The sequence below is a fragment of the Muntiacus reevesi genome, chromosome 12 (genome assembly GCF_963930625.1).
Source record: "Muntiacus reevesi chromosome 12, mMunRee1.1, whole genome shotgun sequence".
NCBI lineage: Eukaryota > Metazoa > Chordata > Mammalia > Artiodactyla > Cervidae > Muntiacus > Muntiacus reevesi.
Window position 1 is genome coordinate 11,337,369 of NC_089260.1, and position 13,870 is coordinate 11,351,238.

General features: G+C 33.1%; 2 protein-coding genes across 4 annotated transcripts in view; both read right to left on the reverse strand.

The window, feature by feature from the left end:
* Positions 1 to 13,870, reverse strand: part of RAD54B (RAD54 homolog B) — a 107,779-nt gene that overhangs the window by 58,890 nt on the left and 35,019 nt on the right. The gene's annotated exons all lie outside the window — the stretch shown is intronic.
* Positions 111 to 11,622, reverse strand: FSBP (fibrinogen silencer binding protein). Its single transcript, XM_065902965.1, has 2 exons — positions 11,044 to 11,622; positions 111 to 7,262 (listed from the first exon to the last, which is right to left on the reverse strand). Exons 1-2 carry the CDS (start codon positions 11,415 to 11,417, stop codon positions 6,737 to 6,739), a joined length of 900 nt encoding a protein of 299 aa, XP_065759037.1. The 5' UTR covers positions 11,418 to 11,622; the 3' UTR covers positions 111 to 6,736.

Genomic DNA, 13,870 nt, shown 5'->3' on the forward strand with positions numbered 1-13,870 from the left:
ACCTGCAGTGCAGGAGATGAAGGAGAAGCAGGTTTGATCTCCAGGTCAGGAAGATCTCCTGGAGGAAGGCATGGCAACACATTCCAATATTCCTGCCTGGAGAATCTCATGGACAGAGGAGCCTGAATGACCATAGCCCATAGGACTGGAAAGAGTCAGACACGACTGAAGCAACTGAGCGCGCATGCTATTTATTTTTATTTCTAAACTTGGTTCTGATCTACTCCTTTGACCCTGTAATGCGCTTTCCAAATCAATGCCAAAAATAACCTTCATAAACCAGAGGCTCGAATGTGTGCAGCAAGATTCACAAGGTAACTCACAGGGTAAGAATGCTTAAAATCATGCTTTGACAAAAGAGGAAGGCAGAGACACGGTCATTTAAATATTAGTAGTGGATATTATCATCTTAATGGATGAGTCCTAAGCATAGTAACTCTAAGACTGTGTGGTTTAATTATATATTCCATAAACCCAAACCTTTAATATTCTTTTCTTTTAACAATTCTAAACACAAATGGAGTAAATGGAATTTAAAATGTCTCATATCATCAAATTCAACAAAAAATATAAATACTCTTACAAACCATATTTTTTGAGTTTCAAAATTACCAAAAGCTACCAGAACTTTTAATATGCATTAACATATAACTGCAATATTAACGTGAGATCTGAGAGAAATGGTTTTCATTACACTAAAAAATATGCAAACATGAATATACAAATTCTTCAAACTGGTAAACATCCACAGTTTTCTTTACCTAACAAAACAGACTGAGTGCCAACTAACCGCAAGTATCATTATGCATAAAATAAACCTAGAAGATACTTCTCTGCATTAAAGATCATTTTCAGAATGATACTTTGAGAATGGCAGGAACTATACATTTCATATTTCTCAATTCTTCATGCCAAAGCATACATGCAATAAGTGCTAAAACAGAAAGAAAAAAAAAAATCAACAAACTACAATATTCCCAGATATCTAAACTATCTGCCCAGCATTGTTAATTCACTGAAATATACAAAAATTTATTCATCAATTTCAATTCTGACATTCCAATCAATAAACATGCAAAGCTTTATTTTAAAAAATAATCCATACACTGTTGATGGGAGTGTAAAATGGTACAATCACTTTGAGAAAAGGTTTGGCAGTTTCTTAAAAAGTTAAACATATATCTTCCTTAAGCCAGCATTAAGTTCATGACATACTTATACGAGAAAATACAGAACAACCAAAATCTGGAAAAAAAGTCCAGAAGTCCATCAAAAGATAATGGATGGGGACTTTCCTGGTGGTCCAGTAGCTGAGGCTCCATGCTCCCAATGCAGGGGGCCTGGGTTCGATCCCTGGTCAGGGAACTAAGATCCCATATGCCTCAACTAAGAGCTGGTACAGTCAAATAAATTCATTAAATAAATAAAAAGTTTTTTTTTTTTTTAAGATAGAGGATAAACAAACTGTGGTGTATTTATAAAATGGAATACTACTCAGCAACAAAAAAAGCAATGAACTACTGATGAGAGGATGGATGAATATTAAAAACATTAAGATGGATGAAAGAAAACAGACACAAAGAGTCCATACTGTTTGACCTCAATTATATTAAGTTCTAGAACAAGCAAATTTTATCTATGTTTTTTTAAAAATTAGAACAACGGTTGCCTGAGGTGCCAGGGGATCAGTTAGGAAGGGGCAGGAGAGCACATTCTAGGGTGATAATTTTTTACACTTGATCTTGGTGAAGAAGTGATAGGGTGATAACCTTTTTAAATCTTGAAGTGGGTTTAAGCTACACAGGTGTAGTAATTTGTCAAAACTCATCAAATGGTGTAATTAAGATTTCACATTTTGCAAATTTTACTTAAAAAAATCATACACACACAAATAAATATTGAACTCCAGTTCATAACACTTATGCTGAAGTGATTATGGGTGAAGTATTTCAATTCTACAACTTGTTTTAAAATAAGTTTTCTTTAAAAGAAAAAAAAAAGAATTTATGGATGGATATAGATGGATAACTATGTGATAAGTGTAAGTCTAATGATATATACATGTTAGTTAAGTCTGGGCTAACTTGGGTGATATTTTTATTTATTTATTAACTTGCTTTCCACTATTTACAAAAGAACTGAAAACTAAAGATAAATAACATAAATTCACATCACAGCTGCTATTTTTAGTGAAAACTACTTATAGAAGATATATAAAAAATATAGATCCAATTTCTCAAAATCATATACAAAGATGTGGCATGACTATTAATGTTTAATTAGGTTGCATGTTTTAAGAATTTGCTCTTTTCTATTTGTTAAGTATTACAACCATTATTTCATCTAATTACTTTTACTATTTGCAATCAAAGTCACCACCAAATGTTCAATTGATTTTGAGAATCTGTGAGTCTTAACAATTGAAAAAAATAAATATATTATGAAATTTAGACATGGTACATTTGACATCTATACTGGCACAAGGGCTTCCCTTGTAGCTCAGTTGGTAAAGAATGCACCAACAATTCAGGAGACCCAGGTTCAATCCCTGGGTTGGAAAGATCCCCTGGAGAAGGAAATGGCAACCCACTCCAGTGTTCTTGCCTGGAGAATCCTGTGGACTGTAGCCTGCCAGGCTCCTCTCTCCATGGGATCACAGAAGTTGGACATGACTTAGCAACTAAACCACCACCAACCATTGGCACAATCACTGAAAGAAATGTCATTATTTCAATTATGTCTCATCAAAAACTTTTACCTGTGTAGCACTGAATTATTTGACTTAATGGCACACAAAAAGAGTACACAAGTCAATACAACGTATTACCGTGTATTTAAAAGAACATGTATTAACAAACCATTTAACCACTATCAACTATAGTATATTTTAATTACAATTTACTGCACTCAGTTAAAACTTGACATTATTCTAAAAGAAGGCACATGAAAAAAATTCATATTTTAAACATTTTCATGTAAGTAATGATGCAACAAGGTAGAATGAATCTTTCAAAATTAAATTACACCAAGTTGATGTCTCATTACACAAAACAGAAATATATTTGCGTATTTTAAGAAATCTGGCATTTGTTAGAAATGAAAGAACTTCATAAACTTTTTCAGGGTGCTATTATAAATCATACCTAGTTTTATAAAGTCATAAGTTGTTAAAAAAAAACAACATACCCATTTAAGTTCAAATGAGTAAGAAAAGACAAGATGACAAGAATAACATATGCACTATCTAAATCACTAAAATATTGGATGAAATAGTCTTATTTAGTATATTTTTCAAATTTAATGTATACAGAACCAAGTCTACATTTAAAAAATAAAATCACTCTTTCCTATGTTTTCCCAGCATTACACTTAATAAGAAAGCTCATGGCCCCAAACAGTTCTCTGTAGTATAAAAGATGTCAGGGGGCTTCAGATCTATTCCATTTGCACTAATAGAATCTGCCCTTACATATGCCCCTTAGTGAAACTTGTCCTCAGCAAAAACTGTTAATGTAAGTTGGTAAGTAGTCAAAAACTCAAAAAATTCTCAGTATAGAAAGGAAAAGAAAAAAGCTTTAGCTCAGAATTTCCCTAAGATACTCTGCAAGGTAATAATAAAAAACCTCCAAAACCAGTTCAGCAGTTAAACAAGTCTTTTTCGCACAGAATTTCTCAAAAAACTATCCTATGCTAACTATTGCCGGGGTGAGGAGATGGAGCAATAAAAATGGAGCAGAATCATTTAAAAAAAAAAAAAAAAATGGAGCAGAATCACACTCATTTTTAACTTTTGCAGATTAAAATTAAACAACAGTGACTCAGAAAAACTGCTGCAATGAACTCCGATGCAATGAGTGGAATACTGGTGTTTAAAAATATGTAAAACTAAGGTTTTCTATTCAGCCCTAAACGCTAACATATTTGTCACATGATATCAGGAATGAAACAACAATCTTGAACACCGCTGGTGAAAAATCTTACTGAAGCAAACTATGTTTTCTTGGCAGCAAAAAAAACATTCAAGGACAATTTTGTATAGTCTACATTTTTACTGTCCACACTTATTTTAGAATCTAATCACCAAAAAAAATGTATATTGAACTTTTTTTGAACATGTTGCTTTGCTAATAAAGACATTTCATAGAATGACTATTCCACAGAACAATTTGGAAAACTGATTCGGCTGTACAAAGTTAGCATTCAAATTGAACATTCATTAACAATTCTGAGTAGTACCATGCTAAGATTATAATATGAATTACATTCTGTATGGTAACTTGCTTTCAATAATTTCAAAAAGTTAAAGCTTACTACTGTAAAGACTTATGAGAATTATACTATAAAAACATTACCTCAAATAAGAGTTATAAAAGTCTTTAGACTGAAAAAAAAGTGAGAGAGAAGGTTAAAGAAGATGAAATTATCAAAAGGATATATCACATTATACATTCAAGACAAATTTTTATAATATTTAACTCTAATAACAGATATAAAATGCCAATGAAATTAAGCAGTCAACAGGCTCAAACAGTACTGTAAGAGTCTATTTTATTTACTTTCTTTCTATTCCTGTAGCCATAACCTAAATTTTGGATTTCATCTCACTACAATGCCCACTCTGAAATGCTATCATGACCTTAAGACAGAGCTCAAGGCATATGCCCCTAGTCAAAAGCCTTCCAAGGTTTCCCATTATACATTCACATTTGATTCCTTAACGACAGCTTTTAATGTAATCCATAACCTAGCACCAGTCTCCAACTTCCAAAATGATATCCCTCAGTTTACCTTCACCCACTCTTCAACAAAAAATTTTTAAATTCTAATGATTTATGCACCATGCTAGGTTTCCAAATACTGTATTTCAGTGGTTCTTTGACTGGCTTTATAGTTTGCATCAGAAATCTCTGGAGAGCTTATTAAAACAAACTGCTGGACTCTCCCCTTTGAGTCGCTGATCCAGAAGGTATGGATTTACATTTCTCTCAAGTTCTTAAGTGATACTGATGCTGCTGGCCAAGATGCACTCTTGGTGAACCACTGGTCTATACCAAAGGTCATGAGCCCGAAGCCCAACAGCTGAACGAGGCCCACTCACACGTTTTTATTCAACATTTTTTTAATTCATATGTTTTTATTCAACATTTTTAATTAGTTGTAAATGTTTTAAAAATAAAATTTTCTCATAAAAATGCAGATTTCTTGCTTATTTCTGCATGTAATAATTCCGCTAGAGCTAAAGAGTAGCTACCCCAATTAGTCAAGGTACATGTCCTCGTCCAGACTATCACAGCCCTAACTGGCTCTGTGTTCACTTAAAATCACTTAAAAATCACCTGGCTTAGCACTGTATTCGGGCTTATACACTCTGACCCACTTTTTCTCTACATCTATGCCTTTCTTCATGCTGCTCACTCTTACATAAACAGCCTTTTCCCCCAAAACTGTTGAAATCCAACCTACCCCATTCTAAAGCTTGGCTTAAAATAGTCTTCCTCAACAAACCCTTGGCAAAAATAGAAATCCTTAAGTAGTACACATATTAAAGATTTAACAAAATGTGTATGTGTGCTTTAAGAATCAAGGTTTTATTTCCACAAATACTAAAATAGTAATATTTACAGAAACATAAGACTATAGATATCATAAGTTATACACATATAATGTTTTGCTATTTTTATTGTAAGCAAAATTTTAATTTTGTTCATTAAAGTTTACTGTTTTTTTACCATGAAAGAAATCTTTTTCAGACTAAGACATTCAAAATGAATCAACATATTAAATCTCATAGTCAACATGTTGGATTAGCCAAAAAATTAGTTAGGTTTTAAGTAAAAATAAAAGACACATTTACTGAACAACATATTCACTAACCAAACAAACTTTTTTGGCCACCTCAATATATAACAGCTCCAACAGTACATCTTATTTTGCAGGACAAAAAAAAAAGGAGGATGGGAGTAACTGACACAATCCCCCTGATTTCACAATCCACCGATTTTTAAAGACAATTTTAATGAAATAAATGTTTCTAATTTTTTACCATGTAGGATACTTTAGCAGATTTTTACTTCTAAAGGAACAGTAGGGGGAAAAAATTAGAGAGAAACAAAAACTGACTGCTGGTCCTTGCTATGCCATGAAGAGCTTTGTTAAACCAAGTAAATCACTGAGTTTTCCCTCGCCCTCAGTTTTATTACCTTTAAATTGAGGTGGGAAAAGTGCTCTCCAAATACCTTCTATTTTAGTCCCTAAAATTCTATTCCCTAACACTTTAGTCCCTAAAATTCTAGAACTTATTCCTTCAAAGAATGAAAGGATAAAAATCAGTGTCATATAGACAAGCTTCTATTAAACTAGTATTGCTTCTAAATTACACTAACTTATTAATAAACAACTTGAACTACATACAGCTTTCAAAGTGTTAATTTAAAATGTTGAAGATTCAGAACTTTGAAAGAATATTTATGTATATACATATGCATTTATATATGTTAATAATCAAAATAAAACATCTTTTTTAAGGCCCAGGAAGAGAAAAAATTTATAAGCATGCCATCAGTGTTTTACTATATCTCAAAGGAAAATTAAATAATCAGAAAGTCATGTCAAAAAATCCTTTTTCATAATAGAGATTAACAATATGTTTTAAGAATATGTACTCTGCTTCAGGATATTCCCAAATGAAACTAATCAGGCTAAAATAAATAATCAAATTGCAAGATTGAAAAAAATCTCAGAGACTATTATATTCAGGTAGATCATGCCGTAGTCGAATTGCTTTCAGCTTCTCAACTTCAATTTTTGCTCTTAGCAGCTCTTCCTCTAGCTGCTGCCTTCTTTTCAATCCATCCCTCTTCTCCTGAACATATAATCCAAAACTTTTTTGATTTTCTAAAATTATCTGATGCTCCTCTTTCAGCATTTGTAGAATCTGAGGATCATACCCTAATTGTGACCTAAAATTTTCTCCACTCTCATGCCGAAAAAAATCATCTCTCCTTGGGATAGAAGATGGAGACGATGTCATTCTCATATCAACAGAGGAAAGTGATGGTGACAAAGATCTTTCCATTACACGCACTAATTCCTGTTCTTCTCTTTGCTCTAAAGTATCACTCTGTTGAGAATTTAAAACCAGTGGAGGAGGGGGCTTAATGTCTTCTTCTTGCTTCACCTCCACTGTAATAGCAACTGGATGACGGTCCAACATTACCTGCAGTGAACTGGTACCAGCCTGTGCTTCCTCATCCAAGTTTGCACTACAGCACACAAAAAACCATCACAAAATGTAAATCAAATGAAGACAAGAGCATTTAAAACATAATTTCATATCTAATATACATTAAATTATCAAGCTAAAAAGCAGATTAGGAAACAAAATATTTTTTAACCCTCGGAATAATAAAGTGACTAAGGCTGGGATTTTAATTATTATATATATATTTTTAATTATTATATATATATGTATATATATATATGTATATATATGGCTCTCCCTTATCCTTACCTTTAAAATTGGGCTCTTAAAAGAACAGTAAATTACAAATACTAAACAAGGCTATAGAGGTAAATAAAAAAGAAGTGGCATTTTTCACACCCTCAAAGAGATATCAGTTGTCCCTGTAAGCCCGAGGTTCTTAAACGCTGTGAAGAGTCATTGAATTCATTCTGGGCCTCACTGTCCCCCATGGTAGTCCTAGACCTCCTATTTCTACGCTCTTGAGCTGGTTAATCTAAAAATCACTGAGGTCCATGACTCTGGCAGGAGGACGGTGAGAGGTACTGATTTCTGTATTTGTCACACACAAAAAATCAAGATTGTGTATGATTTGGGGTATGCTCCACTAGCAGGCGGTTCTCCTAACTTTCCAATTTCAAATACAGTGGTGTTCCCCCCGTACCTATCCAGAACCACATGACTCAGGTGCTCTTTAAGTCTTTTAACCAGTGGCCAGGTAAAGTGTACAAGAGCAAGGGTTTACATCTACCACTGAATCATCAGTACCCAGCATCATACTGTACTTGGAATCTAGTAAGTACTCATCATATGTTGAAAGACTGAATAAATGAAATGGTGTTTTTAATGCAATTTTTAATGACCTCTATATATTGATAGTTTATTAAATTTACATGAAATTTCCATAAAATATGCATTCCTATTAGAGGCAACTATAGTTTTAGCATAATTTAAATTTTGATATACCAATATTTGTTATGACAAAACACAATGTTCCTTAAAACTGTTGGTTTTTAAATAATTTCATGTATAACATTAAGTTGTGAATTAAGAATACATGTTTTCCTAGGTTTTTTTTAAAAATATGTCTTTATCTAACTCAAAAGTTATAGAGGTGAAAGAGATTATTGGAACATTAATGGAAATGCTACACTTAACATTATTGAAACAACATTTCATAAATCATAAATAAGTAATACAGGTAAGAATGCATTCCACATGGGTGATTAAACTGCTGGAACGAGTAGAACATAAGGAAAAGAATTTAAACTCCGTATGTCACTAATAGCATTAAATTGCCAGAAATATCAGATATTTCTCTAAGAGGTACAAATGAAATAAGATATTTAATATGTTATGAAAAATCTATTTGTATAATAGATTATATAAATTATAATGTTGCCTTTGTGATTTTATGATATTTGAAAGCAAAAAAAGGAATACAAATGTAATTCAAATTAGTAAGGCTTGCTTTTACTAACATCTCTAAATCCTAAAGTGAGAAAAAGTTAAAACAACAGCTACAAATGAAATTTTAAAAACCCACATAACTACTTTTCCAAATTAGTATGTATAATGGACTATAAGACTGACAATTAAACATAGACAATATACTTCCATGTAAATTAAAAATATGCCTTATATCTGGAATATTCCATCCTTTTTTAGTTTTAAACATCAGAATAAGGCATAACAAAGTCTAAAAATGACTCAGAGAAAGTTACAAAAAATGATCAAACAGGAAAGGACTTATAAAATTTATGAATATGAATTCTGAGGATCAAATTGGTTATAAAACACAAAATATAACCTGATGTTAAAGAGAGGCAAAAATAAAGACATAAATCAATATAAGTTGCAGAAACAGCCTTATGAAATAGTTGCATATCTTTAAACACGTTAAATAAAATATGTAGTAACATTTTCCTTATTAAGTATAGAGTTTGATGAGATTAAGAGGTTATTTATATAGAAGCATAATTAAAATACTGTAATTATAAGCTTCCAAGATAATTAAGAGTCAAGATGATGTCAAATAAGTATATGAAATACATAAATAAATGAAAATACTAATATAGAGAGTGGCAGAGCTGACATGCTAACATGAGTGTTTTAAGTGGCATATTTTTGAAACTCTTACCTTTAAACTGAAAAACTGTTTCAACAGTAGGCATAGAAATGTGTAAATCCAGTAGGTATAGAAATGTGTAAATCAATTAACTCAATTTATCAGAGAAATGTTGGTGTCCCAAAAGACTGATTGTGTAGGTATATATATTGTATGTATGTGTACATATACCATATATACATAAACAGATATTTGTATCTTATATATTACTCCTCTTCTACATTACTGTATTTTTAAAATACACAACTTAATAAAACTACATTTAGTTTTAGTTTTCAAATTATAAAAGCCTACAGCCAAAAGGTAGTTTAATACCTATAATGCAAAGCCAATGTTCTTTATGGCTCAAAGAGGTAAAAAAAATTGAATGAGTATAAAGCAGTCTCACTGTGAAGGGGGATTTTTTTGACGTTCACCATATTGGGATTTAATCATTTGTCATCACAGTGAACAGTTTAAGCAGTAACCCCATGAATTAATGTAGTGTGTATCCATGTCTTGGATTCCCACTGGCGCTATCTTTCACTATGATATCAACTAGAAAAAAGAAGTATATTGTTAAGAAGTTGGCTCAAAAATACTATCCCAGTAAATTACCAAAAAAAAAATATGTTTGACTAAAGAGGTTTTTCCCATTTCTTCCCTAACTTCAAAGGAATTTCACAGGTAATTAATCATTTTGCTTACATAAAGACTCTTTCACCAACAGGAAAGTACTTTGTAAAGTTAAGTTTGAGAGGTTCCTCAACTAGCAAGGAGTTTACGGTTTGCTTAAATTATTCCAAATGATTCAGAAAAAGCATGAAGCTGCCATTTGTATCTTCTGCTGGGGGTTAAAAATCTGAATTAGCAGTAAGATAATAGTTTTTTAAGATTTCCAGGCAAGTGGTTACGTAGAGCACAAAATTCAACCAAAAATCTGTTTCTAATCCAGTTGCTCTTATTAACATATTAAAATTCGTATTTTGATACTCTTGCAAAACACTATGGGAGAGTTTAAAGTGAACAGACCATTAACATATAAAAGCAACAAAAACTTTTACTACATAATCTGTATCCCTAATTAGGCATTAACACCTTTTCCTGTGTTTCCTTGTCTCTCTGAATATAAATTAGAAAAATAGTTTAAACTGTCTTAACATATACATATACAGTGGTGCTACTAACAAGTTTACTTAATTGTTCATTTTAGGTTTTTAGCTCAATTAATATTTAGTAAATGTAGACACTGAAAATTCATAATAAAGCGAGGGTACCATTTCTCCTGAAACTGCTAACTTTATACAAAATTGAAAATCCAATGAAATGTAATCTTAAGTGAAACAAGAAAAAGGTATCTCCCAGAAGCTAATTAAACAAATTAATATTAAAGCTTAAAAAGTTTATGACGTAATGTCACAGATTACATCCCATTTATTCCTCCCTAACCTTTACTTTTTAGAAACTACAGAAGGAGGGAAGGGGGAAGGGAAGACAATCAACAGTGGCTTAAATCAAATGCAGCAGAAAAATTCCTTATAGCCTCACTTTTCTTGTTTAAGAATGCAAAACAAAGACACTATTCACTGCTCCCGTAGTGGGGATGTTTACTATGCATATCTCTATCACAACTAAGCCAGAGCCCAATAGATAGGAGGCGCCATAATTTTCCACAACAAAATAAAATAAAGCTTACCTTTGTATGTGGTTTCTGTCTCTTACCAGGCAAAAACTGGAAATCTGGGGAATCATCTCCATAACTTTCTTGGTTGGCTCAGAAATATTGCTTTTAAAATCTGACTGGGTCTCTCTTTGCTGCAATAGCTCCTGTTTGGCATATTCTTTGAGCCTTTTGTAAAGAGTGCGTAGGCCCTGCGCTGTTCGAGGAGGGCGGTCTACTCCAATTGCATTATAGTTAACTGCTATGATATCCCAACATCTATTCTTTTCCACTATCACTGAATGTTTGTTAGTGTGTTCTTCCAGAATTTTAACATATGGCTTCACAAGCTTTAACAAATCAAGCTTTTCAGATAAGGTAAAATTGGAAGATCTAGCTTTTCCTACCATTGTTCTTTTCAAATTAAGTAGGCAGTTTCTGAAACCACCATGCAGCTTTCAGCTCTGCTCAGCTCTTTTCACAAACAGAAAAAGATCAGGCTTAACTAGGCTAGCCTCATTTAGGCCCACGCCTACAGGGGAGGGTTTATTAAAATTCCTCCAGCTTAAGCTGACGCAGGTTCAGGAAATCTGCTTAAGCCAAGCCTGACCTACATAAAGCTTCTCACTGAAGACAGGAAGGCACAAGCAAAACACACTTGCTTATAAAGAGAACAGCTCGAGATAGGATTTAATACACAAAGGTCTAGAGATAAGCATGGAACACAGCTAAAAACTGGCTAATTTAGTGAGAATATCAAATTTCGACACGTTTGCCTAGCTGATAGACTGAAACTGCATTGCAGTATCACTTTAACAAAAACAAAAGAGGAACTGTTTTGTGCTATTTGTTTACAAATCCAGTAGGCAGAAAAATGAAAAAACTAAAGATATGAATGGTGAGTGCAGTGATTCCTAACAGAGCCCTTATCACGGTTTCTGAGCTGCTGCTCTCTTACAAAATCTGCCTAATGCTGGTCCTGCTGTCAATCAAGAATTGCATATCCTCTAGCTAGTTAGGTTACACCCAGCTCAGGCTCCACAGTAAAGCTAAGCTTCTCCTTCATTTTACAGTCTACAGTAGCCACCGTGTATTTTTTCCCCAGTTACTTATGAAAAAATATTTGAACACTAAATCTAAAAAGCAGATAAAAATTATTTTTAAAGCAATGGATTATTCCAGCTGTAATGTACATTGAATATGCTAGCCTGCTCTACCCTGTGTAGAAAACACCATTCACAGAGAGAACTGCATAATAACGCCTTGAGAGTGCACACAACAAAACTACATTGGCTCTTAGTACTGAGGAGGATTTCTGTTTAGCTATAGTCACACAATTTGGACTGTGAAAGGCAACAGTCAGTCTAGTCATTTCCAAGGCCATCCATTTGTGTGTTTAGGATGTATTTCCTAATCTCTGTCTGAAAACATGATAAATGACAAAGTAAACAAAACAAGCCTATTTTCTCCTGATATACATGTTTTTCCAGACAGGATAATGAATTAGAACATACTTCAACAGAGTTACATTCAATCAAACAATTAATGAACACCTACCTATAATAATGTTCCCAAGCACTGAGAAAGACCCAAGGAAAACAAAGGTAAATACTGAACTGTCAGGGAAGCCCAAATCTAAAAATCTAGATATGAACTCTATCCAAAGAACTGTAGCTCTACAGAAATGCCATAAATTTTCAATTACTTTATTTTTCATTCTTTCAATGGAAGAGAATTAAATCTATTAAGTTCTCACTCTGAGCCAGACAATGTGCTAGAAGCTTTAAATATGTTATTTGTCAGGAAAAAAAGTGAAAGATTGCCGAGTGCACTATAGGATGCTAGGTTTTTTCTGGCATACTCTAGAGGGTAACCTGAATCTGTAGTGGTCTCTAGCCTTTCACTGTTTTTGAGCAGTTTTATTGCTGAGTAAGACTGCAGAAAATAGTCATGTAAATGATTCTGGCCCATAGAGAAGCAAACTGAAAACTGACCTGCTCCAACCACCTGATCAGTTACTTGAAGGAAAGCAAGAACACAGGATATATACTGTCTTTAAACACAAGTATTGTGTTAAGAAATAAAGTGCTAATGGAAACATGAAAACCCATTCAATCTCACTATCAAGGAAATGTATACCAAAAATGATTTTCATTCATAAGACTGGCAAAATTCTTAATGACTGAAAATGTCAGGAGTGGATGAAGGTGCAGGACAAAGAGTACTATTCAGGAAAAGTTCACGGGAGTGTAAAATGGCTTTTGTGATGGCAATCTGAGAGTATCTATTCATAGTTTACATGTGCAAAAACTTTTAAAATTGCAGTAATTTTATTTCTCAGAATCTACCTGGAAAAATACTCAAACACACAAGGCTTTCTTATAGATGCATAGTACTGGGAGCAATCTAAGGGCAATCAGTTGGGAACATGTCACTAAAGTATAACCATACTATGGTCAACCCCGGAAAGCATTAAAATGCAAGAGGCAGATTCCTATGTATTGACACAAAACAAGCTCCAAAATAAATGTTAAGTAAAAAAAAGCAAATAGAACAAAAATATATACAATATAATTCCATTATGCTATCAAAAACACCCAAACCTAAATATTTCTGTGGGTACAGAAAATACATATTTAGGTACAGAATGCAGGTCAATACACAGGTGACGACACTCCAAAAAGGTCTAGAACTCCACTGTCTAATTACAGGAGCCACGAGCCACAGTCATAGCAATTTTTTTTTTTGGCCCTACAGCACATGGGCTACGTTCCCAACTAAGGATCAAACCCACAACTGCAGTGGAAGCATAATCTTAACCACTGGACCACCAGGGAAGTCCATCTGTTGAGCATTTTAAATG

Coding starts and splice junctions, on each gene's coding strand:
- FSBP (XM_065902965.1), bottom strand. CDS start 11,417: ATGGTAGGAAAAGCTAGATCTTCCAATTTTACCTTATCTGAAAAGCTT. Junction 7,263..11,043: donor GACAGAAACCACATACAAAG/GTAAGCTTTATT, acceptor TGTGTGCTGTAG/TGCAAACTTGGATGAGGAAG.